Raw genomic sequence first — 23,940 nt, forward strand, 5'->3', positions numbered from 1 at the left:
ATGGAAACAAATTCTTAATCTTCAATTTAGTCTCACTATTTGGAATTTCCATTCAGTTTACTGACAGAAAATTGCTTTTTTCTTTTTTCCTTTTTTTTTTTTTTTACAAAAGAAAAACATGTTTTGCTGCTTTTACCTTTTAAAACATGAAGAGTACAGAAATAGTTCCATGATGATGTTCAAACAGAAGTCCTTGGATTCAGCATAGTTAAAAGATGTGTCTCTCCATACACAAAGGGATTTAAAATGAGCTCTACTGAGAAAAAAAAAGGTATCTGGATTAGTTCCAGCTATTGTGAATCACTAAAACTATTTTTTCAATGAAACACTCAAATATTAAAATAGTTGTCTGTTTTTAATGGACTTCAGTAGAGGTCAAATACTGTTGGTCAATCTGTAACTTTTTTTATAATGAAAACTCTGAGCTGTGACTCAGATCTTAGAAGCAAGAGATTTGTTTAGCTGTTCTATAATTTTTTATGGAAAATCAGCTATTTTAGGAAACCATATCTAACATACACCATACTGCCAAAAGTCTAGCTGCACGCTCACATGAACTTGAGTGTCGTCCCATTCTTAATCCATAGGGTTTAATATGATGTCGGTCCACCCTTTGCAGCTATAACGGCTTCACCGCTTCTGGGAAAGCTTTCCACAAGGTTTAGAGGTGTTTATGGGAATTTTTGACCATTCTTCCAGAAACACAGCAATGAGGTAAGACGCTGATGTTGGAAAAGAAGGCCTGACTTGCAGTTTCTGCTCTAATTCATCTCAAAGATGTTCTGTCAGGTTGAGGTCAGGACTCTGTGCAGGCCAGTCAAGTTCTTCTACATCCATGTCTTTAATGACCTTGCATTGTACACTGGTGTGCAGCCATGTTGGAACAGGAAGGGGCCATCCCCAAACTGTTCCCACAAAACTGGGAGCATACAATTGTCCAAAATGTCTTGGTATACTGAAGCATTAAGAGTTCTTGTCACTGGGACTCACCGAGCTCCATAGCTTTATAAATGCTTGTAGAAGCAGTCTACAAGCAACAGTTCAAATTCATTCCATCCATTTGAAGTGGAAGTGTTTGGAACATCTGGTTTCAAAGATTTCAACGGGTGAGTGAATACTTTTGGCAATATAATGTACATTTACAGTCCTCTAATTCCCCAAAAGGATTTTACATATATATCTATATGTGTATGTATGTATGTAAATATATTTGATTTGATCTCGTGACCATACAAAATGCACTGAACACACTGTCATATAGACTTGTTTACAACATGTAGAGTCTCCAAAAATAGAATCCATACTTTTGTGCATCATTTTTCTCCAGTGACTTGAAGCACTGCAGGAATAATGCACTTGACATGCGCAATTTTCTGTGACACAGCTGCACTCATCACTTGGAGTTTGTCTTTTTTCAGAAAGCCATCACTGAGGGGGGCATGGTTATCCAGTTTCTTTATGGTTGATGACTGTTGGTTATCATGTTTCAAGGATCCTAGTAGATTCTTAGTGATCTGCCATCCAGGAATGGCAGCAGTAAGCGACTTTATAAAGTTTATAAAGGATCACAAAACACTAAAAAAAAAACCTGGTTCTCGATCGTTAGTGGCACAGTTTCCTCATTAACTTGTGTATCTTTTTATTCTTGGTAATGATTATGCTTACCTGCAACTGCCTATTGTCATTATATATCCTGAAAGAAAAACGTGGAACGTCGCTGAATCTGTCGTGCAATTTACCTGCTTAGCTGAAGCTCATTATGGCTTATTCCTTACTGAGCTTTTCTATTGTTTAAAAACTATTAAAAACAAGTTAGCAAGCAACAGTGCTGCGCTGGGCGACATGTTGTTTTGTCAACACTTGTTTGAGAGACTTCTTAAACAGCTCTGTGCTCTCACAGCTCTTCATTTAGCCTTTTTATGTTATACAAAACTGTATATTTAGATTGTGTTGACACAATCTTGGTTTTGTTGTATGAAAAATGCTAGCCCGTCTTTTACTGAGCTTAAAAGTTTCATCGATCCAGCACCTGATGGTGTTTTGTTTCATTCTCTCACTTACTCCATTTTTCCCTTGTTGACTTTAAATTATTTTTCTGTTTAGATTGTGTTCCTTAAACGAGTTACGGCCCCACGTTTCATCGGCTTTTACTTCAAAGCTTTTCCTTTGTGCTGTAATTGCTCTTATCGTATCATTTGCTTAAATTACAGATACATGGCTGTGAGAAAATATTAACATTTCAAGTGTGTGATGAGAGTTTGCCTTTTGCCGAGGGAAGAAAGCAGGTGAATTTGCATATGGTAATAATGTATCTGATTGTTCCTCTCGCATAGCTGTTACTGTAGCTCTGCGTTTGATTTAATGAACTACCAAGGTTGTGCAGGAAAGGAAAAAAAAATGAGATGAGCTCTCGTCTTTTGTCTCTCTGTGACCCGGAGATGTGTTTTCTTTTTTTTTCCCATAACAGTTTGTGAATATAATGATTTCCCATTAAGTTTATCAGAAGTGGAGCAATTTATCATCAAGTGTTTCATCAGCACAGAAAAATGTGCCGTGTGTGTTTGTGCCTGTGCCTGCGTGCAGCCGAGCATCAGATGTACAGTGAGAGGAGCCAGGAGATGAATCCTGTGACGTTCCCCTCATTAAACCACAAGCAATTACTCCACCATGACGGTGCAATCAGTGAGGCTGGGTCAATGCGCGCACACACACACACACACTCATACACACACATAGAGCGGGAAAAGAGATTGTATTGACACAAATAAGACGATGGATTTAAGGGAAAATGACCAGTGGAAGTTTTATTTGACAAAATTAGACGTCTCGCAACTTCTCGCTCACCAGCACACATCCCAGCATGCAACTGCAACAACACAAATGAGCAACCATGCTGCTCGCCCTGCTCAGGTAGCTTTGATGTTGCTGCTTTCATCTCTGCCCTTTTGAAATGGCTATCTTTTGGCTTTTTGCACTTTCACTCTTTTCTCTCATCTAATTCCCTTGAACATTAAAAATCACCAAGCAAGTGAGTGTGAGTCCAGATATGGATGCCCTACAATTGTAGCTCTGAGAGTCCATTCAGTATTATTTATGACTGTATCAGTTTTGTTCTGAAAGTAAATCTCAACCCTGAAATTTAATGCATGTCTTTTAATCATTTGGTTGGCTGAGGGTTTTTTATTTTATTTTATGTAACTCTTTGAATCCTGTCCCACGGCTGCTTTGTAACACTCGCCAACTGCCAGCTTCCCTCCTTTTTACACTGCCCTGCATTGATCTGTTTTCCTCAGATGTTAATCCCACAATATAAAACTTTGATTTGCTCAATAGCATCCAAAGATCAGAGCTAAAAGGACTTCTGTCTTTCTGTTTTCCTCCATCTTATGAGTGATGTGAGGCTTAAATTTCACTGAAGAGGGTACAGCTGACAGGCTAGTCACACCATCACGACCTGAACTATAGACATCAGACAGTCTTGCGTTCATCTGCTTCATACTGGCACCTGTTGAAGCGGTGAAATCACAGTTTATAGACAGAGGTTTTTAAGTGTCCCACGCTCATCTGACAGCGATGCGTCTAAATTCCTTCAGGCGATGCCTCTGTGGGTGCCAGAGGCTTAAATCAGCAGTATAACCAGCAATTTAGCTCAATCCCGGCCGACCCCCTGCAGACAGCGCGGAGTTCTCAATGAGCAAGGCGGGAGGCGGGGGGGTCATCAGCTGGCATCTACATATGTTTTTAGCAATGTATGTGTGCCTGCAGGGCCAAAGCCGATTCCAGCGCCTTGATTAGCAACAGAAATGGTTTCATGCTGGGCTGAAGAGGAACCCAGTGTGAACTATAATGAGGGAGATTTCTTTTAACACTCGTGCATTAAGCAGGTGTTGACTGAGAGTGTATCAGCTTGGATTAAGATAATGTTGTGTTGTTATTACAAAAAAAAAAACCTCTTACATTTTTGGCTTAAAGATTTCTTTTTTTTTTAATGCAAAAGTACAAGAAATATTAATGATGATGGCTACTCTTTCACCTTTTTTTGTCCAGGTCTTCATATTCGAAAACAACATCTACTACAGAACGACTGTAGAGAGTCGAGCGATCCGCCTGGTGTCCACTGGCAAAGAAGGAGTTGTCTTCAATGGCCTCACTGACTGGCTGTATGAGGGTAAGATGACTTAAAAAAAAAAGGTCGTACCAAAATACAACAACGCTTGAAATAATATTGAGTCCTTTATGTTGCAAATGCTGGAATTTTCTTCAGAGTTCAGATCAAAGACTGATTTCTTTCATCTTTAACGAGTGGTTGAAGTTGAACTCAATTATGGATTCTGAGAATGAATTGCAAGGGCTCAGTGCACATCTCATTTCGAAACCAGGCCAGCTAATGTGTTATTATAAAGTCTCTGCTTTTCAGGAAGGTTTTCTACAACATTTCAGATGCTGGGTATGGGGATTTTGTCCCAGTGAGCCACAGGGGCTTTAGTGAGGTTGGACTGTGATGTTGACTGCATTTGAATTGATTTTAACAGCCCAGTGTTGTTGCATGGGGTTTAGGTGAGGAATCTGTAGAGGTCTGTCCAGCTTTTTCTCTTTCTCACATTGAGGATTTGTTGCGCCAAGAGCATAGACTGAATAGAAAAGATGGACATAGTCACTGTAATGCCATCCCCTGATTTCTGGATTATTTTTAAAATGTCTGAGAAATTCTGTCTTCAGTGCGATTTGGATTTTTAAAAATCAGACATGGACATATTCTGTTGATAGGGTAGCATAAGGACAGTTTTAACTAATGCAAGTGTTGCCCAGTTAGCTTGTTCAGCAAGGTCCATTAGAGACATAAAATGTGGTCACCCGCTAGCAAATAAGCCTAAAACAAAACCTACTTACTAGAAAAATCATCCGGCTCTGTGTCTGAAAAGAGCCGAATGGTGAACAGAACAAAATACCACCTAGCTGTCACTCACAGTGGCCAAACATGTAATATTACACGTGTTTAAGAAAATTAATCACCCTCTGTAAAATTGTCTTGACACGTAAGCACAGCCCATGATTCAATAGCTTGAAGAAAGAGCTTTAGCCCCAATATGTTTCTGTAAATTTATCATTTTCTTGCAATGTTGTGCAATATTAGGTTGTTTCAGTTCGCTGAGGTTTGCTGGTATTAGTTTATGCACAGCTCTCTTACAGCCCTGCCACAGCATTTCAATCAGGCTGAGGTCTCGACTTTGATTCGGCCATTGCAGCACCTTGGGTTTTTTTTCTTAATCAGCCCTTTTGTTGCAGATTTACTGCTCGTGCTTGTTGTGTTGCATGACCAAATTCTGGCCAAGCTTCAGCTGTTGGACAGATATCTTCAGATTTGACAACATTTTGCTATACAGAGAGGCTTGTGGTCAACTCAGTGACTGCAAGATGCCCTGTGGCTGCAATTGAGAGTTAGTATGAGGTGTTTGTGCTGATATGCTGTGTTTGGTTTTTGCAGTACACGGTGCTGTGCATTATGGCCAGACATCTGCACTTTGGTCTCATCTGTCAAAAGGACATTGTTCCAGAAATCTGGGGGTTTTGCTCAGATGCACTTTTGCAAACCTAAGCTGGTCTGCCATGTTCTTTTTAAAGAGAAGAGGCTTTGACCTTTCCGAAGATAACCATTCGATCTTTATCTATTTGTACTGTCAGAAACTTTAACTTTTAACATGCTAGCTGAGGCCCTTAGAATCTGAGATTTAGCTCTTGGTTTTTTGCAGTTTCTCTGAGCTTGGTATAGCGTGACTTTGGGGTGAATTTGCTGAAAATTCCACTGCTGGGAAGATTGTGGCATTGTGTTGAGAGTTGCTGCTGATCATTTAATCAATTTCATTTGATTAGCAGCATCTAGCTGCTACTTACCCTCATATTTCCCATAGAGGTAGTATGGATGTACTTAATTCAAGTAGCTATAGAGACCATTTAACAGCCTTTAAACATGTTCATTTTTGCTTTAAAGATTGTCATGTTAATAGTCTGCACCCTACTGTACTACTGTAGGGTATGCATGTCTACTACTGTACTAGTAGTACAGTAGTACTACTAGTACTTTCTTCCTGTTGGGAGTTTTTCTGTCACCACTGTCACCAAAGTACTTGCTCAAGTCAATCGTATGATTGTCGGTGTTTCCTCCATTTCTTTGTATTATTGCAGGGTCTTTACTTTACAATATAAAGCACATTGAAGCAACTGTTGTTGTGATTTGGTGCTGTATAAATAAAATTGAAGTGAACTGAATTGTAGCATCTAGATTTCCTCTTAAATCTTCTTTAGTTGTTTTTTGGACTGTTGGATACAGTAGAAATAAGCCATAAATACTTCCACCTCCAGTGTTATCACGTTGAAGTCATAATAACAACATGTGCATTTACTTCCAGTTGTGTTTCTATCCAGCCGGTGAAGGCAAGTTTATTATTCACTTGTTTTTGGGGTTTTTTCTTTACTGAAATCCAAATATCTTTCTTTTTAGCATCTATGTGCTCTGTTGGGTTCACCAGCTAATTCAGTTGCCAGCTGTGTCTTCTGTTTGATGCTACAGGTAGTGTTGCCCACGGAAGATTTATAGAGCTTTTTTCGCTCCCAACAGCTGCTTGCCACATCTGGGTATGCACTCATTATGTTCACCAGGTAGTCACTAACTTCATCTACCTGCTGTTTGGTGCTGGGTGTTAGTTTGTGAGGTTGTTTTGTGTATTTTCCCAGCCTGCCGCCTGAACAACACAAGAATGAAAGTAAACTTTAGGTCAGCGGCTTCAAGAAACTTTTTAATATGTACTGCATTTCGACGGCTACACTTGAAAACCATTTTAATCCAGTCTTTTGACACCTGCCTCTCCCTACGGCGTGTTGTGTATTTGTGTGCGTGATTCCATTTGAAAGCACGCAGCTGGCTACATCTCAGCGCACCTCCTCCTTTAGTCTTCGCATAGCTTGCGTTTGCGTTCTGGCAATTTTAATTAATTCATGTTTGCAGCGCTGCAATCTCACTCAGCAGATGTTCAAAAGCCAACATATTTGCGATTTAATATGAGACATTTCCCGATTACAGCATATGTGGGACAGACATTGTAATTACATACCTCTTGATTACGGTTTTGTTTACAGATGCATTGTCATGTTTGAGAATAATCTTTTGAAGTTTGAAGGTAATTTTATTTAGACTTCTGCATTGTTATTTCTATTAATTGTGGATTTATTGCGGGGGAGGAGGGGCCGGGATAATAATGCAGGGCAAATATAATTACAAAATGCCAATTATTACGAGAGAAATTCTGTTACAGTGCATGAACTGCTTCAGGGCCGGCTCTAATCGGTTTTTCATTAATGGGATTATTTCTTTGTTGGAGACACAGAACATGACATGAAAGAAGTAATCCATTACCAGAGCCGAAGCAAGATTTGCCTGCTGTGTTTTCCTGCTGTGTTGTAAGGATTTATCTGCGGATAACACACTGTCTCACAAAAACAGAGACGATGCAGCTTATGTATATTTCCCATGCATTTCTTGGAGTGTTCACAGTGCACACTGTGCTCTTCAGGTCAGAAGGATTTGGCAGAAGTTGTATGAATGTGGTTCAAGGTGAGGTTGCCTCATTTCTGGAAGGCTGTACATTCAACTTTAAAATGTTTTTACTGTTTTTTCATTTAATTTACTTATAAGGGCTCAAGGAAATGCTACTCATTTTAAACATCTATTAAGGTGTTTAACTGTATATACATTTTAAATCTCACAGTACTGTGCAAAAGTCTTGAGCCTTCCCTCATTTCTTTATATTTTACTTCCAAGGAGTCAGACTTTTTTGTCATTTATTTTAAAAAAAAAAATTGGTTTTGAGGGACAAATCTCCAGCTTTTCTCATTTTCATAGTTGCATCTATGAAAATGCCAAAGATAACACAGTTTGACAGCCATAAAGTAGTATTTTTTCCCACCAGCAAGGTGATTCCCAAAGAGCTGTTAGCTGGAAACTTGGGATATCTCAGCATGGTGTGCAACATGTCCTTAAAAAGTGCAGGAACAAAAAAGGAGTATATAAAAAAAAACCCTATAAAACAGATGATCAGTAAAATCAGAAGCCTCATCGGGTCTCAGCGGAAAGACGGCTGTCACGAAGGGGGGATAACATGGAGAAAAGGCTGAGGTATATCAAATCACACAAGAACTGGACAAAATCAATAGCAACAGGTCTTATGGAGCCATTCATGCAAATTTTACATTTTTAGTTCAAATCATGAGGAGAGATTCCCAACAGTTAGTGTCTACAGCCAGCAGACACTCACTGCTGTGGATCTTGTCAAAACTGATTACATGGTAAATGATGGACACAGAAAAATGCCATCAAATTATAGATTCACCAACATAATCTGGGAGGCATGTCAATAGCAACAGCTTAATTTTCCAGCATGACAATGACCCTAAACACACGGCCAGAGCAGTAAAAATATTCCCAGTTCTTTGATTGCATTAAAAAAAAAGCAAAAACAAACACATTTGAACACTATCAGTCATGGATTGGCCTCCTCATGGCCTGGATCTCAACATTATTGAAACAATGTTAATCCCAAAGGGGAATTGTATTGTCATAGCAGCGTGTATACAGTAGACGACAAAGCAGTCATATAAAATTAAGTGTTGAACGAGAGATATAAATGGACAAATATAGAGAGTTTAGGCTGTGCGAAAGAATAATGGTGATCACGCCAAAATGCAAAGAAATGAGGGGCTGTGCATCACGCTGAAGAAAACATGCAATTTCTATGTACGAACTATCATATCAAGTGGAATATTTAATGATTCACATTTTTGCTAAAGCATCACAATTCTCTTTTGATTTTCAGACGTAGTTTTGTGGGCTTAAACAGTTCTCAGACAGGAATAATTATGTGTGGGCCTTTGATGCTGATCAATAGTGGTAGGAATAATTCCACACTTGTCATAAGAGAGCATCAACCAACACGAGCTCTACCTTTGATCAGGAGATTAAAGATAGTGAAGTCATGAGATGCTGGAAAGACTTTCACAATGAAGTGAAATTATGAGGTTTAATAAATCGAGCTGCAGGTTTGGGGAGGTGGAATAGATGAGCTCTCGTATGAGTACAGCGCGTGGGTTTGTCTTTTCTCATGTCATTAACGTCTGCAGATCTGTGGAATTTGGTCGGAAATGTGGCGTCTCTTTTGTGACTGGAGGGTTGGCCAGCCGCAACCGAAAGAGAGGGAAACATCAGCTGCACAGTCAACCTCTCCACTGATTTCTCACAGAGAATATGTGAGAAATGGATAACTATCCCATCTTTATGTGGAAACAAATTATAGCATCTATGCAGAGCTTCATAACAGAGGTCTTTTTAGTGCTTTGGCCTTCATAAAACAATAGATTCATTGAATTGTGCTTTTTTAGAGTCTCTGCTGGTTTTATTCGGGCGCTGACCTCGAAAAATCAAGCTGCACTGCAACAAATTACCCTCTGCCATAGAGTGAAAATTCAATCAAATTCTGTGTGAATGGCTTCCTTTGCCAGCTGTGACAGCAAAAAAACAAGATTGGCTAGTTGGAAAACAAAATCAAAATGTCCTCATCAAGGCTGGACTGATCAGTCTGTGTTGGAACATGCTTTTCACAGAGTTCTTCTGCCCCCTGCTGGGTTAAATGCCACCCACAGGCAAAAGAAAACTCTTGGACTGAAATACAAGCAGAGCGAGTATGGAGCCCTTTTCTAATAATCATGTTTTTCTTGTTAAGAAAAGATGTTCACCCCACTGCCCGAATAATTGGGTATATTAACCAGTTTCAAGGAGAATACGCCAGTAATAGACTGAACTACAGTATTTTGCCACGTTTAGAAATGTATATTAATAATATGTTGTTGATTTGTTTTACAGAGGAGATCCTGCAGACCCACATAGCTCACTGGTGGTCTCCAGATGGACTGCGTTTGGCCTACATGACCATCAATGACACGCTGGTGCCAAAAATGGAAGTGCCGTTTTTTACTGGAGCGCCATATCCCGCGAGTCTTGACTATCATTACCCAAAGGCAAGTCCCGACCAGCAAATCTTACAGCTTAACGAATTCATAGTTTTTACAATGAAAATGCAGGTCTATTCAGACTCATTTCTCTCTGCTCATCAGTGATCTGTCCAAAAGATTAATAAACTATGGGGAAAATATTTTGGTCCTTTGAGAAGGAGTCAATGGTTCAAGCCTGTGTCCATGACAGATTTAGAGGAAGAAGTTAATTACGATGCTTAATATGCAGTTCAGGGAGAACATTCATGTAATGTTTCATTTAAGCCCCGTTATCCAAAAAGAGCTTGTGATTAAAATGAGCCGTTGTTTTAAAGAAACTGATAATAAACTGTGTGACCTAAACGTGCTGAAACAAGACTGAAAGGCACAAACCGAGACTATTCAGTGTGCAAATAAGAAGCCTGTGACTAACAAGCTTGTCGCATCAGAATTATGAGAGATGCCAGTGAACTTCCCTCAAGAGGAATGTGTATGAATGCGAGAGTGAATGAATAGTGGCATTGTAAAGCGCTTTGGGTGCCTTGAAAAGCGCTATATAAATCCAATCCATTATTAAGAGGACAAAAAGATCAGTTATTGAAGCTTCTGACCTTCGGTATCTAATTTCCTTGCAGGCTGGAGAAGAAAACCCTGTAGTGCACCTGTCAGTGGTGAGCCTCCACGGTCCTCTGCACACGGTAGCGATGAAGAAACCTGATGACCCCCGGATAGGGTGAGTGACTGAATCTGAAGGTGCCTCGCTGTGTATAAAGTAACAAGCACCGAGATATATTTTCGTAAAGGAGACAGTGCTGCTTGTCAGAGGTGTCATGTGTTCTCACCTTCTGCTTTTCCAGGAGGGAATATTACATCACCATGGTGAAATGGGCAACCAACACCAAACTGGCTGTCAACTGGCTGAACAGAGCCCAGAACAACTCCATCTTGACACTGTGTGAGGCGACCACTGGAGTCTGCATTAAGGTGAAACAAAGTGTGAAATTAGCTGCCACCCTTTCCCCGTTGTGTTAAAGTATTCCACTTGTGACATTCAGTGTTTTCCTGGGAGAAGACTGGAAATAACCCTGGCTTACATGTTTTTCATGTCGATAAACACAAACGCTGTAGTTTATTTTGAATCAAACATCAAACTGCTGCTGCAGATACTCATTAGAGAAAAATAGGTCCTGACAAGGGCACCATTAGTCCTACAAGAGTAAGGTTGCTATGTATAACACATTGTCCAGCTGTTTTTTAACAAGCATTCATCGTGGTGAATATCTTTCACTGTAGCGTGAGACAAGGAGCTTGTGTTCTTGTGAAACAGTCGCTTATTTAAATCCCCATAAAAGTTTTTTTTTTCACTTTACACAATAAGCAATATAGAAAGCAGGCATGTGAAACATTTCATATGATGGGCTTCATACAACCCATTTTAATCTTGAGTGAAAATCCCCTCTTTGTCAGTCTGAAGACGTTTAACTGTACATTTAATACCATATGTCTCAGTTTTTTTACAGAAAATTACAGAAAAAGTTCTGGTAGCTCATTGATAGTAATTCACATTATTTCCCATACTGAAAAAAGGAAGTTTTCTGTTATTGCTTATCTAATTACTTTGATGTAGCTTGAATGCCAATGGTGGCAGTCTTCAGTAAGAAAATATTGTGAGAATACTATTTAAAGTCCAAAAAACATTATCCAGACGCTTCCACCTGGCTAGACTGTAGTCTTGGTCCCCGGGCCTTATGTCTGATACACCTGATGTAGACTGATAGTTATAGAGTGATCTTCAGAAACACTGTGGATGGAGACAACAGTTTCCAGCATTTGGCTGATATTTATGCAAAGATGCTGGTTTCTTTAAGTCGTGTATCACTGTTTTAATTATTCCTGTCCAATCTATTACATAAAACTGAAAGAGAAGCTTCTTCTAGACTCCAGCTGATGTGCACAAACCATAACTTTGATATCACGCATCATAAAGTCACATTGTTCTTGCTTTAGCTCGTCAGTTTAAATCCCAGCTGTGATCTGTCAGGTGTTTTGTTTTGTTTTTTTTTGGCCACACTTGCATGTATGAGATTGGTATTGAGAGTCTTGTCTGGCACTGTCATATAGACTATAGTTATATATAGCCAACAGCATCAAGTAGAGAGAGACTGGGTTTGTTTGTCTAATTTTTTGGCAAGAATATACAGTGACGTGAAATAGAGATTGTTCACAAGGCTGCACAGTCTTCTGAAAGCTTTCTTTTACACAAATTAAGTACACCCTTATTGCTTCCTTAGGAATTAAGATGGAAACGAGCAGCCAAGTGCCACCGCTCAAATACAGATGATAAATTGATCATCAGCTCCTCTATAAAAGCAGAGGTTTTGGCAGTTTGCTGGTCTGAAGCGTTCAGTTGTGTATTAACAGAGTGCCAAGGAGGACCAACATCAGCAGTGATTTTAGAGAAGTAATTCTTGTTGCTCATCAATCTGGGAAGAGCTATGAGACAATTTGCAAACCATTGTTTGTCCATCATTCTAGAGTAGGAAAGATTATTCACAAATGGAAAACATTCAAGATAGTCACCAGTCTTCTCTAGTGAGGATGTCCCTGCAAATGCATCCCAAGGTCACAGAGAAATGTCAAAAAAATCCAAGAGCTATGTTAAATGTTAAATTTCAAAATGATACAATTAGAAAAAGATGAACAAGTATAGCTTTTCTGCAAGGTTGCCAGAAGAAAATCTCTTCTCTCTAAAAAGAATACGGCTGCACAGCTAGGCTTGCAAAGTTGTATCTTAACAAACTACAAAACCTCTGGGATAATGTCCTCCGCACAGTCAAGACCAAAGTGGCCATAATGTTTGACGAAAACCAAACACGACATATCGGCACAAAGAAAGCTTTCACAGGACTGTGCAATCCTGTGAAAGCTTTCTTTTTTACATAACTGTAAATGTAAAACCTTTTGAGATGTATCTTTTCATTTCCCTCCTATTTGCTGAATTAAGCTTTCAGCTCAGATCCTTTTATCTTTTCAGAAACATGAGGATGAGAGTGAGAGTTGGTTGCACCGACAGGTATGTGATGAAAGACGGAGAAGTCTAGTTGGCTAAAAAACAGACTCTTTTTTTATCCCGTGTGTGCATGAACACGTAAACAGACAAAGATATAAAAAGCCCTGCAGGCACGTTTTTGTAACTTCTCTCCTCTCTTCAGAACGAGCCGCCGCTCTTTTCCAAAGATGGATACAAGTTCTTCTTCACCAGGGCGATCCCTCAGGGTGGCAGAGGAAAGTTTTTCCACATCTCCATGTCCACATCTCTGGTACGTAATGTTAAACCTTTGCTTGTAATATTTTTCCTTCGTCCTGTTGCGTGAGTGTCTAATTTGTGTTACTTCCCTTTAGCCCAACACTAGCACAGACATACTTCAGTCCCTAACTTCTGGAGACTGGGATGTGACCAGGATCTTGGCCTACAATCATGAAAGAAACCTCATGTAAGACCTTAAGATGCTTTCACATTTTTAAATGCAGTCCTGGCTCTCTTGTTATCTGACAGCAGTGTTCGGATGATTCACAGTTACTTCCTGAGCACGGAGGATGACCCCAAACGGCGGCACTTGTACAGGTAGCGCTTTAGTTAAAGTCATCTTGGTGATTTTTTTTAAGTGCTGCTTCAAGTGTACATTATTTACTCTGTGCCATCCTGCAGTGCTGACACAATTGCTCCATTCAACCGCTGTTGCTTGTCCTGTGAGTTCAAGTGCGGCTATATGGATGTTTCATTCAGCCACGACATGCAGTACTTCTTGCTCAACTGTAAAGGTGAGCGTCCTTTACCTTGAATCACTTGAGAAATCTTGGACTGAAAGGTTTTACATAACAACACTCCTGACAGCGAAGGCCTCCTGGGAGACTCAGAGAGCGTGTTCAGTAGAAAGTGTAATTGAATTAGTGCTCCATGTCAGGTAGAGAGCTTATATCGAACTGGATGTTAGCAGATAACCTCAAACCACTGCAGGATCCTCCTGATTAGCAGTAAGAATAAACAGCTCGTCTGACTGCCTGCAAACAGTCACGTGAGTACTAACAGAGGCTGTGTGACTTTTGGCGTTTGTAGCATTTATTATGCGAAGAAAGCTCAATGATTAGCTGTTGTTTAGTAGTAGAAGTCTCTTGTGTTCCTTAGAGACACTCCGGCAGAAAAATACAATGACATTTTTTGGCTTCAACACTGGACAACATCATCAAGGTTTCTATGGAAGCTGATTTGTTTAAGGGGATCACATCGGAGAGGAAAAGTGCCAGTGGCTTTCTTCATTAATTGGATCTTTGGAGAGTAGCTCCATCGTGAAATAATAAGATACTTCCTCATGGGACAGAGGTAGATTATTAACTGCAGAGCTGGCTGAGAGTGCTGTTTTAAGATTATTCTGCTACAGAGGGTTGGGTTTCAGTGGCTTTATTATTGCCTTCCTGGAGGCATTTCAGCCTTTTATCAGCATCTTGTTATGTGATATTTTATCATGCTTATCCAATAACTTCTATTATTACATTTCCGTTAGCTGATCATTTTTCCCTGCATTGTTCTTTGTAGGACCAGATATACCGAGTGTGGCTGTCTATAGAACTGAGGACAAAGAGAGTAAGTGTACGCCTGCATCGTCTACAACACGTCTACAAATATGTTTAATGATAAATACATTTGGACTTGAGAATTTGTAACAGGTTTTTCTCTTGAACTGCAGAGGTGTTTGACGTGGAGACAAATAAAAGACTAAACAACACACACAACAACATGCAGATGCCCAGAGTGGAGTACAAAACCATTGACATAGAAGGCTACAGTAAGTGTGCCTCTGTGTAACCCAACGTGCACCTAATTATTGTTTTCTAAAGTCACTAAAGATGTATGATGTACAATTATTCATCCCTCGAGAAAGAGTAGTTCAAAGAAGTGATGATGAGTGGTTGTAAAGTCTTGACCACAACTGTACACTGTAATTTGATAAGAAATAGGAAGGTCTGTGTTATAAGATTCCCATTGATCCTGTCTTTTCTGTTCTAGCTCTGACGATGCAGATTCTGAAGCCAGCTGGATTTGTAGAAACAGCTACCTATCCATTACTGCTGCTAGTGTGAGTATAAATATTATGTGTGGTCAGGATGGTTAGAAAAAGAGAAAATACCCAGTGAGTAGCAGTTCACTGGATCAAAATGCCTTGTTGACATCAGATGTCAGGAAACTAGGTCTCGATTTCTGCTGTGACAGAAATCGAGACCAACCCAGTACTAGTACCTAATGAAGTGTCTGGTGAGCATAAGTTCTGCAGTTAAAACTGACTTTACTTAATGTTCAAAGGAGAACTTTAGTGCATCATTTTAGTACTGCACCTTTAGTACTGTATTAAACCCCAAAACATTGGATCCTAGGCCGGCCATGCACGTCATTGTTTTTTTTTACGAGGCCAGTATTCATTTAAATTCTGCCCAAACGATCCCATTTCCCTAGTTTGGAAGTGATTCTTCAGGCTTCAGTCTAGCCGTAAGCATTTAAATCAGACTCTGGGAACAACATGAATGAACAAAACACTGATAACTATTTCAAATGCCTGACTTGTTATAGGATAATAAATAACTTTTCTACATGAGCTAGGTCATTTTTTTTCACCTCAGCTCAAAAGTTTCTTTGCACTACTATTCCACCATTTTTCAGCCTTCATGTCAGTAACAAGACGTTTTGGATATATTAAAAGTGTCCCCGACTTTGCAAGGTGTTCTTTTGTGTGTGTGTGTGTGTGTGTGTGTGTGTGTGTGTGTGTGTGTGTGTGTGTGTGTGTGTGTGTGTGTGTGTGTGTGTGTGTGTGTGTGCATTTCGAGCTGATAAATATTTACCTTTTCAAACTCTTGCCATCAGTTTTTAACAGGAGTCTTTATTCCTTAAAGCAGGGGTGGCCAACCCGCGGCTCTCGAGCCGCATGCGGCTCTTTGCCTGGTTTCATGCGGCTCTTACGTTCATATCAAAGTTTGTGTTTTGGGGTTTTTTTGTGTTGTTGTTTTAAAATGTGCACGTTCGCTTCGCTTGAGTTCAATACGGTATTTTCATTAAATGGCCATGTGTGTGAGATGAAAATACCGCAAAGTTTCCCAGTAGGAGCAAGTTTGCCCTTAAAATGGCAAGGAAAAAATACACAGCAAAAAGAAAATATGAAGATGAACACAGGACGTTTTTAACAGAGTGGGAGAGTTTATATTTTTTTGTTGAACGCAATGGTAAGCCATTCTGCCTTATATGTCAGACGTCATTAGCGCATTTCAAAGCTTCAAATCTTCAGCGCCACTTCAGCTCACTCCATGCTAACATCGACCAGAACCATCGACCCAAAAGGGACTGAACTTCGCAAGCACGAGTTGGCCACTTTGAAAAGTCAGCACATACAGTTTTTCCAAAAATTTACGAAGCGGTCAGAGACCTTAACACTCGCATCCTATCAGCTGGCTTGGAACATTGCACGGGCTAAAAAGCCATACGATGAAGGGGAGTTCGTTAAAAAATGCCTCAGTGACGTTGTTGAAATCTTGTCTCCTGAAAACGACAAATTAAAACGCATGGTATCAGACGTCCAACTGTCCCGCCACACTGTTGAACACAGAATATCGGACATTAACACGGCTATTGAAACACAGTTGCACTCTGACCTTCAAGCATGTGAGTATTTTAGTGTCGCATTGGATGAGAGTTGTGATATACAAGACAAGCCTCAGTTGGCAATATTTGCACAGTCTGTGTCAAACGATTGTGTGATCAAAGAACTCCTGGATATTGTGCCATTAAAAGACAGAACCCGTGGCACAGATGTGAAAGAAACCATGATGGCTGCATTAGAAAAAGCAAATCTGCCCATAACGAAATGAACTGCAATAGCCACGGATGGAGCACCAGCCATGATGGGATCTGTGAACGGGCTTGTGGGGCTGTGCAAAGCTGACCGAACTATTCCTGACTTTTGGAATTTCCACTGCATCATCCACATGGAGCAACTCGTGTCTAAATCATTGAATTTAGATAACGTCATGAAGCCTGTGATGGAAATCGTCAACTATATCCGCACACATGTGCTTAACCACAGTCAATTCAAGAATCTCATTGCTGAGCTGGACCAAGGGCTTCCAGGTGACCTGCCGCTGCACTGCGAGGTGGCTGTCAAAAGGCCAGGTACTCTCTCGCTTCTTTGAGCTTTTGGATGCCATGAAACTGTTTATGGAAGAGAAGGACAAGGACTATCCCGTGCTCTCGGACCTCAAGTGGATTATGGATCTGGCCTTTTTGGTCGACATGCTGTGTCACTTGGACAGACATAACCTGACCCTGCAGGGTAAGTTAAAAATGCTGCCTGACCTGGTGCAAAGTGTGTTTGCGTTTGTCAACAAACTGAAGCTGTTCAAGACACATATTCAAAAGGGAGATTTAACACATTTTCCCACTCTGCTAAAAGCCAAGCGGGCAAGTCACCAGCGCTGCCCTGAGTAAGCAAAGAGCCAGATATGCAACGCTGATTGAAAACTTGCACGAAAGCTTTGTGACCGGGTTCCATGATCTACAATTGAAAAGGCCACAGATTACGTTCCTCGTCGACCCATTTAATGCAGAGACCGGCTGTTTGAAAGTCTCGCTAGTCACAGATAAAGCTGCGGCTGAGTTGGAGATGATCGATCTTTGTGAGGAGGACCAATTGAAACCTGCTTTAAGGGAAGGGACCATTGAGTTCTGGAAAAGTATGCCAATGGAAAAATACCCCAATGTCAAACGGGCTGCGCTTAAGATACTGTCAATGTTTGGGTCAACATACAAGGCAAGGAATGCCAGAAGTCCCATTAAACAACATGCATTGTAAAAGTAAATGCTATTGTAGATTATTATATTTTTGTTTGTGGACTTGGTTGAACTGAGAGTTTGTGTGTGTGAGACAGTGCACACAATTGTTGAAAATGACTGGCCTGTGGTTTTAGTACTGTAGGAGTCATTATCATATTGGTGTGTGTGTGTGTGTGTGTGTGTGTGTGTGTGTGTGTGTGTGTGTGTGTGAGAGAGAGAGAGAGAGAGAGAGAGAGACAGAGAGAGAGGGAGGAAAGGATGGGTGATGTTCATGTGTGCCCATGTGTAGGATGTGGCTCTTTGCGGTAACACAGTAAAAAAAAAGTGGCTCTTGGTCTCTGACTGGTTGGCCACCCCTGCCTTAAAGGTACAGTACATCATTTTAAAAGGAATATTTAACTCATAACTATGCAATGATTAGTGTGTAAGAAGCAAGAAAACTAAGCTTAGCAGTACATTAAAATACATAGCAGTGGGTTTGTGGACGTCACCATGTTGCCCGTCATCTTGAATCCAGTGGACATCCAGTTGACAGGATGGACATATACGTTCCGTCTAATCGCATTTTATGTATGCTGCTAAAGACTAGCCTCATATGTAGTACACTTTATAAGTGACATTTAATTTAAAGATTAGAAATTAGTTCCTTACTGTAACTAACTATGTATAACTATGTATTAATTGCTTTACCTGTATATTTTCATCATCTCTCTCTCATGTCTGACAATTACAGCTTACAACAGCCGAGCAATAACAGCAGCTGCTTATAAGCTAACATTACACCAGCTAATGTTTGACTCAACTGTCCTAAAAACTTTCTCTGTGATAACCAGTTTGATTAAATTCTCAAATCATATGAGCGTTTCATTTTTTAAGTGTCTCGGTCCAACAATGTTAGATAACCTTCAAAGAAAATTTCACTAACACTGGCTAACAGCAGCTAAAACTGGCTAACAGCAGCAAAAACAGCAGCACTTACTAAGAAAAATTAAGGATATCCTCAACAACTCACCTCAGTATCAACAGAAGTTGCAGTGGACTTACAGCCTACACTCACTACAAATGAACAGCAGCCATTGTTGTTTGTCCTACTCTGGCCATGCTAGCTAGCTAGGATTATATGCACTTGAATTGGGAGAGGTACAATAACAGAATACAGTTGACTGCAATCTACTGACATTTAATGGTGAAGAGAAGCAGCTGGAGTGGGAAACAGTTTACCTAAGGCTGAAATAATCCCTATTGATTTTCTATCACTAAATCAAATGTTATTGCTCCAGAATAAAATAATGTGAATGTTGTGCGCTATATTCCACATGTCTAAAAACTGCAATATTTAAATATTTGTGGTCATATTTAAGGGGTTATGGTGTTGTATTGGACTTGTTAAATTCAACAGTGTCCCTTTTATTCTCTTTCGAAGTGTTTTGTAAAAGATCTGATTATTCAAAGTTCCCTTTTCGGAATTAATTTTCTCATTTTTGTGCCAACCAATAATAATACTACTACTACACCAGGCTCTGAGATATTAGTTGAACTTATTGTTTTCCATCACGCTGTGTGCTTCTCTCACAGGGATGGGACCCCCGGCGGGCAGATGGTGACGGAGCAGTTCCAGGTGGACTGGGCCACCGTCCTGGTCAGCAGCTTCAGCACAATTGTTGTCCGCTTTGACGGCCACGGCAGCGGATTTCAGGGCACCAACCTCCTCCACAAGGTCCGCAGGAAACTGGGGAAACTGGAGGAGAGGGACCAGCTGGAGGCACTCAGGTCAGACTCAGAAAAATGAGCAAAAAACTATTTGGTCATTTGGCTTTTGTCACTTTCATTATTGTTGGGGGGGGTTTGTTGTTTTTTTCATTTTCAGGCTGATATCCGAACAGTCTTACATCGATAAGAATCGAATGGGAGTTTATGGAAAGGTAAGAAGACATAACAGTCAGATGCACTGTTAAACCTTTACTCACCTCTGTGCCTTTATAAAAATACAGCCCGCCATGAAATTATTTTCACATACTGTATCTGTGTCTCCCTCTTCTCCAGGCCTATGGTGGTTATTTAGCAACTTTGCTTTTGAGCTCAGAAGAATTTACCCAACTTAAATGTGGAACAGCAGTTTCCCCCATCACAGATTTCGAGCTTTATGGTAAAACTTTACAGTAAATCTTCTGCTAAGTGAGTCTTAGATCTAAAAGGTACCCAATCTTTCTAACCCTGGTTTTCTTTATTGCAAAATGCAGCATCTGCATTTTCGGAGCGATACCTCGGCGCCAAGACAGACTCCCGAGTTTACACAGTAAAGTATCCACCCTTTTTTCTCCTCTGCTTCAGAATGCTTAGCTCAGACAATGAGTTGGGGGGTCTTTATAAAAGAACGTGTCAATGACATGGTGGATTTCCTTCTGTCTCTTTCCTCCAGATGGCAAATTTAGCACACAGAGCGGGTCAGCTGCTGGAGAAACAGTACTTAATAATTCACCCGACTGCTGATGGTAGGACCCAGTGCTTTCTTTTTTCTAAATACCACAGTAAATATGTGCGTGCTCAGAGTCTAACTGCAATATCATCTTCGCCACCACAGAAAAAGTTCACTTCCAGCACACAGCCAAATTCATCAACCATTTAATCAGTGAAAAGGCCAATTACACTCTGCAGGTGAGCCACGGTGTCTGAAATCACTGGTGTGTGTGTGTGTGTGTGTGTGTGTGTGTGTGTGTGTGTGTGTGTGTGTGTGTGTGTGTGTGTGTGTGTGTGTAAATGGCCTGATGTTGTGTGAAGAATGCTCTCAAAATCTCTTGAGAGAAGTAACTAAGAGTTATTTTCATTTCAGATTAATTTGTGTATTATTCTTTCTAATTTTTCCCATTTTAGCTTGACAAATAACTTTTTCTTAGTTTTGCAGATTGAAGAACTGTTCAGTTATTTACATGCAGTTTATGTTTATGCACAGTGTCCCAGTGCACAGTCGGATATTGCTGTTTTGCTGTTTTTTCCCCACAATATCATAATTAGTGTTGTTGTTGTTGTTGCCTGTATACATGCCAGAAAGGCTTTTTAATAAATACAGTGTATAAGGATAAAATAAATAATAAAATCCTCCTGTAATTTTTAGTAATAGCTTCTTGACAAGCCACTGTTTCACTGAGACCATTTCTGGATGAGACTTTGGAGAACAGATACAACAGTAGATGGATCAGCTGAAGGGTCAGATGTGTCGCTCAGGTCCTATGCCGGGTCTTTGCTGGATTTTTTTCCCATGTATTTTTTAGAACATGACTTTCAGATACTGTTTGTCTGCTGTAGACCTCTTTTTTTGTTTGTTTTTTTTAAAGCCTACCACGTCTTCTTTTGTCCTCCACTTCACACAGCACTCAACACTAAGATATGCCAAGTATTTATCTAACAGCTCTGCCAGTCAAACTGTGTTGTCTTTGATATTTTTCATAGATTGTAATAAAGAAATGCAAACAATTATGGAATTTTGCGACAGGCTGCTATTAACAAAGTGCATAAAGATACCTTTTTATTCTTTGTTAGGCTGTTAACTTTCTGTAAACACGGGTTCATCCCTTGAGTTCGGTGTCTTTTTTATGCTTGAATGATTCATGGTTCAGTGTTAAGTGACTTATCAAACTAAACAACATTACTCTGAAAATGATCAGGTACAAAGACTGCATTGAAAATGATTGAAATGTCCAAGAAAAACTTCTTTTCATCCACTTTTATGTGCATTTGTCACTCTTTTACACTTCAGCGCTATGCTTTAGTATTTTTTTTCTCAGAAAATGCATTTTCATTATCCAATGAAAAAACATTATTAAAAAAAGATAATAATATGATTTTGAGTGAACGACACCAAATCAGCCTCACCGTACTGTCTCTGTTAATTTCTCCATCTTTATCTGCAGATCTATCCAGACGAAGGACACTTCCTACACGGTGAGGGGACACAGCAGCACCTGAGCCAGTCCTTGGTCAACTTCTTCGAGGAGTGTTTCCGGCTACCAGAGATTCTGACAGACGACCAGCAGGAAGAGAACGAGGACAACAGTTAAACTTTGATCCTCTGAGCAGCCCCGGCCAGATACTACAGCACAATATGCAACAGATTTTTCGTTCCATCCCAGTAAATCCGCACCACCTGCTGTCAAATCTGATTTTAGCTCCAATGAAGTGCAGCACCTGCATGTGCAAAAAGGGCCTCTGCCTACATCCCTTCTCCTCATCTCGTGCTGGCTGCTGACAGGGAAACCAGTCAGATAGAGGCTGAATAAATCTCAGATGCGAACAGTCATGTCTCTCTCTGATTAACGGACTAGTGCTCCCTCTGGTGGACTGATAGAGGATCAACAAAGCATCCATTCGGCATTGCGTCTCCATTACAAAACAGGCACATTAATCCAGTGCTTCGCGGCACCAAATATCCCTCACCTGCGACGATAGGCTCATCATGTTGAGATTTAACTTTTAAAAGGCTGCCAGTTTCTCATAACCTTGCCAACTAACTTACTGATTATTGTGTTCATGAGTATGATTATTGGTACTTGTTTCTCAGAATTTCTCTGTTCAGTGTCTTACAGTTGTACCGTGTCGGAGTGGCTGTCTGGCTGCGTCAGTCTTTAGTTGCTTTACGAAACAAAGGCACAATGTTTAACTTGTGTTGTACTCCAAAAAAATGTATCTGTACAAAAATGGTGTGAAACTTTCCTCTTCATATTTCCGAATGAACCCTTTACTTTTTTCTTTTAGTCACTGTGCCTTACTGTGGGTGACGTGTTCATGTTAGGAGCCCACGTGACACTGAAAATGAGCTAATATGGAAAAGGCGTTGTGTGAATCAAGGGGCACATTTAAAACTTAGGAAGAGCTGAATAGAAGATAACTGTACGACTGCTGGGGAGAAGGTGTTACACTAACACAAAACCAACGATATTTAGTTTGCAGTTTCTTGATATTTGCCATCCAAACTGGCGTAGTGGTGAATTAACTATACTGATTTTTATTATTATTTTGTGGTTTACTTTGACGACTTTGTGTGTTCTCTCTCCTCATATCACTTCTGTTGTCAGTGGTTTCTAGTCAGCTGATGTACAAAGTGTATAAAACATCTTGAGTCTTTATGTTGTATGTGCAACTTGTATATAAAGCATTTTGAAACTTATCTTTTCTTTGGCTTAATTCATGACCTTACCTTGACAACTACAAGCACAAAGGCAAACGATGACAACCAGGTTGGGTACGAAATAAACTTACTGGCCACTACATTACTACCTGTTGCCCCTTTTGATCCACACGGACATGACAGCATCACAGTTTTTTGCTTATAAAAGTGTGTGGTGTGGTCTTCTGCTGCTGGACCCAATCTGCTTCAAGGTTGGACATGTTGTGCATGCAGAGATGCTCTTCTGCACATCTTTGAGTTCCCGTTTTCTATTCCTGTCCACATGCCTGAGTTGTGTTATGTGATTGTTTAATATTTGGATTAAACAGTTGAACACATACTTATTGAAGTGGCCAGTAAATGTATTTTACTTGGGTTAGTGTGCTAACCCAGGAAATAGCTGTATAAGCAAACAAATACCAACCGGGCTCCATGCTAAATCACCATCTTAAAAAAAAGCTCTGTGAAGTTTGACAACTGAATGCGTTTGTACAAGTTCACTGCAAATGCAAAAAAAGAAGAAAAATATGCAATGTCTTTTTTTTTTTTCTTTCTTTTTTTTTTTTTTTTTAAAAGGGGGGGTACCAATTCTTCTTTTTGTAGGAAACATTTTCCCTACAAACTACTAAAAATGAGAGCTTCTTCATGCACTGATCTGCCTGATAAATGCAGTAAAATGAACACAGTTCCTGCTTAAACATTGTTCATTATTTTCAGAAGCTCTGTGCACAGCAGAGCATGTGCCCTTTACATCCATTACATTCCAGAGAAGCGGGACATTTCTACAGCCAATATCTGCAAAATTGGATAACTTGCACTAAAACAATGCAGACAGCTAAACAGCAGCAGAAGGAAAACATGGTGAGTT

At 40.1% G+C, this 23,940-nt stretch overlaps 1 protein-coding gene across 4 annotated transcripts in view; it reads left to right on the plus strand.

The window, feature by feature from the left end:
* Positions 1 to 23,054, plus strand: part of LOC146648096 (A-type potassium channel modulatory protein DPP6-like) — a 107,306-nt gene extending 84,252 nt beyond the window's left edge. For all 4 annotated transcript variants that reach the window (XM_085389084.1, XM_085389085.1, XM_085389081.1 and 1 more), the window contains 19 exons: positions 4,048 to 4,168; positions 9,911 to 10,065; positions 10,674 to 10,771; positions 10,896 to 11,022; positions 13,073 to 13,111; positions 13,251 to 13,358; positions 13,441 to 13,532; positions 13,616 to 13,663; positions 13,748 to 13,860; positions 14,633 to 14,680; positions 14,784 to 14,882; positions 15,104 to 15,173; positions 19,487 to 19,681; positions 19,779 to 19,833; positions 19,955 to 20,057; positions 20,152 to 20,207; positions 20,331 to 20,403; positions 20,493 to 20,566; positions 21,820 to 23,054. In XM_085389084.1, coding sequence (XP_085245210.1) covers positions 4,048 to 4,168; positions 9,911 to 10,065; positions 10,674 to 10,771; positions 10,896 to 11,022; positions 13,073 to 13,111; positions 13,251 to 13,358; positions 13,441 to 13,532; positions 13,616 to 13,663; positions 13,748 to 13,860; positions 14,633 to 14,680; positions 14,784 to 14,882; positions 15,104 to 15,173; positions 19,487 to 19,681; positions 19,779 to 19,833; positions 19,955 to 20,057; positions 20,152 to 20,207; positions 20,331 to 20,403; positions 20,493 to 20,566; positions 21,820 to 21,966 — 1,821 coding nt within the window. In that variant the 3' untranslated portion in view covers positions 21,967 to 23,054. The remainder of the gene's footprint in view (positions 1 to 4,047; positions 4,169 to 9,910; positions 10,066 to 10,673; positions 10,772 to 10,895; positions 11,023 to 13,072; positions 13,112 to 13,250; positions 13,359 to 13,440; positions 13,533 to 13,615; positions 13,664 to 13,747; positions 13,861 to 14,632; positions 14,681 to 14,783; positions 14,883 to 15,103; positions 15,174 to 19,486; positions 19,682 to 19,778; positions 19,834 to 19,954; positions 20,058 to 20,151; positions 20,208 to 20,330; positions 20,404 to 20,492; positions 20,567 to 21,819) is intronic.
* The last annotated feature ends 886 nt before the right edge of the window (positions 23,055 to 23,940 follow it).

This window comes from Rhamphochromis longiceps, linkage group LG18 (genome assembly GCF_057381845.1).
Source record: "Rhamphochromis longiceps isolate RC_006_pf linkage group LG18, R_longiceps_female_GT1.1, whole genome shotgun sequence".
Taxonomy (NCBI): Eukaryota; Metazoa; Chordata; class Actinopteri; order Cichliformes; family Cichlidae; genus Rhamphochromis; species Rhamphochromis longiceps.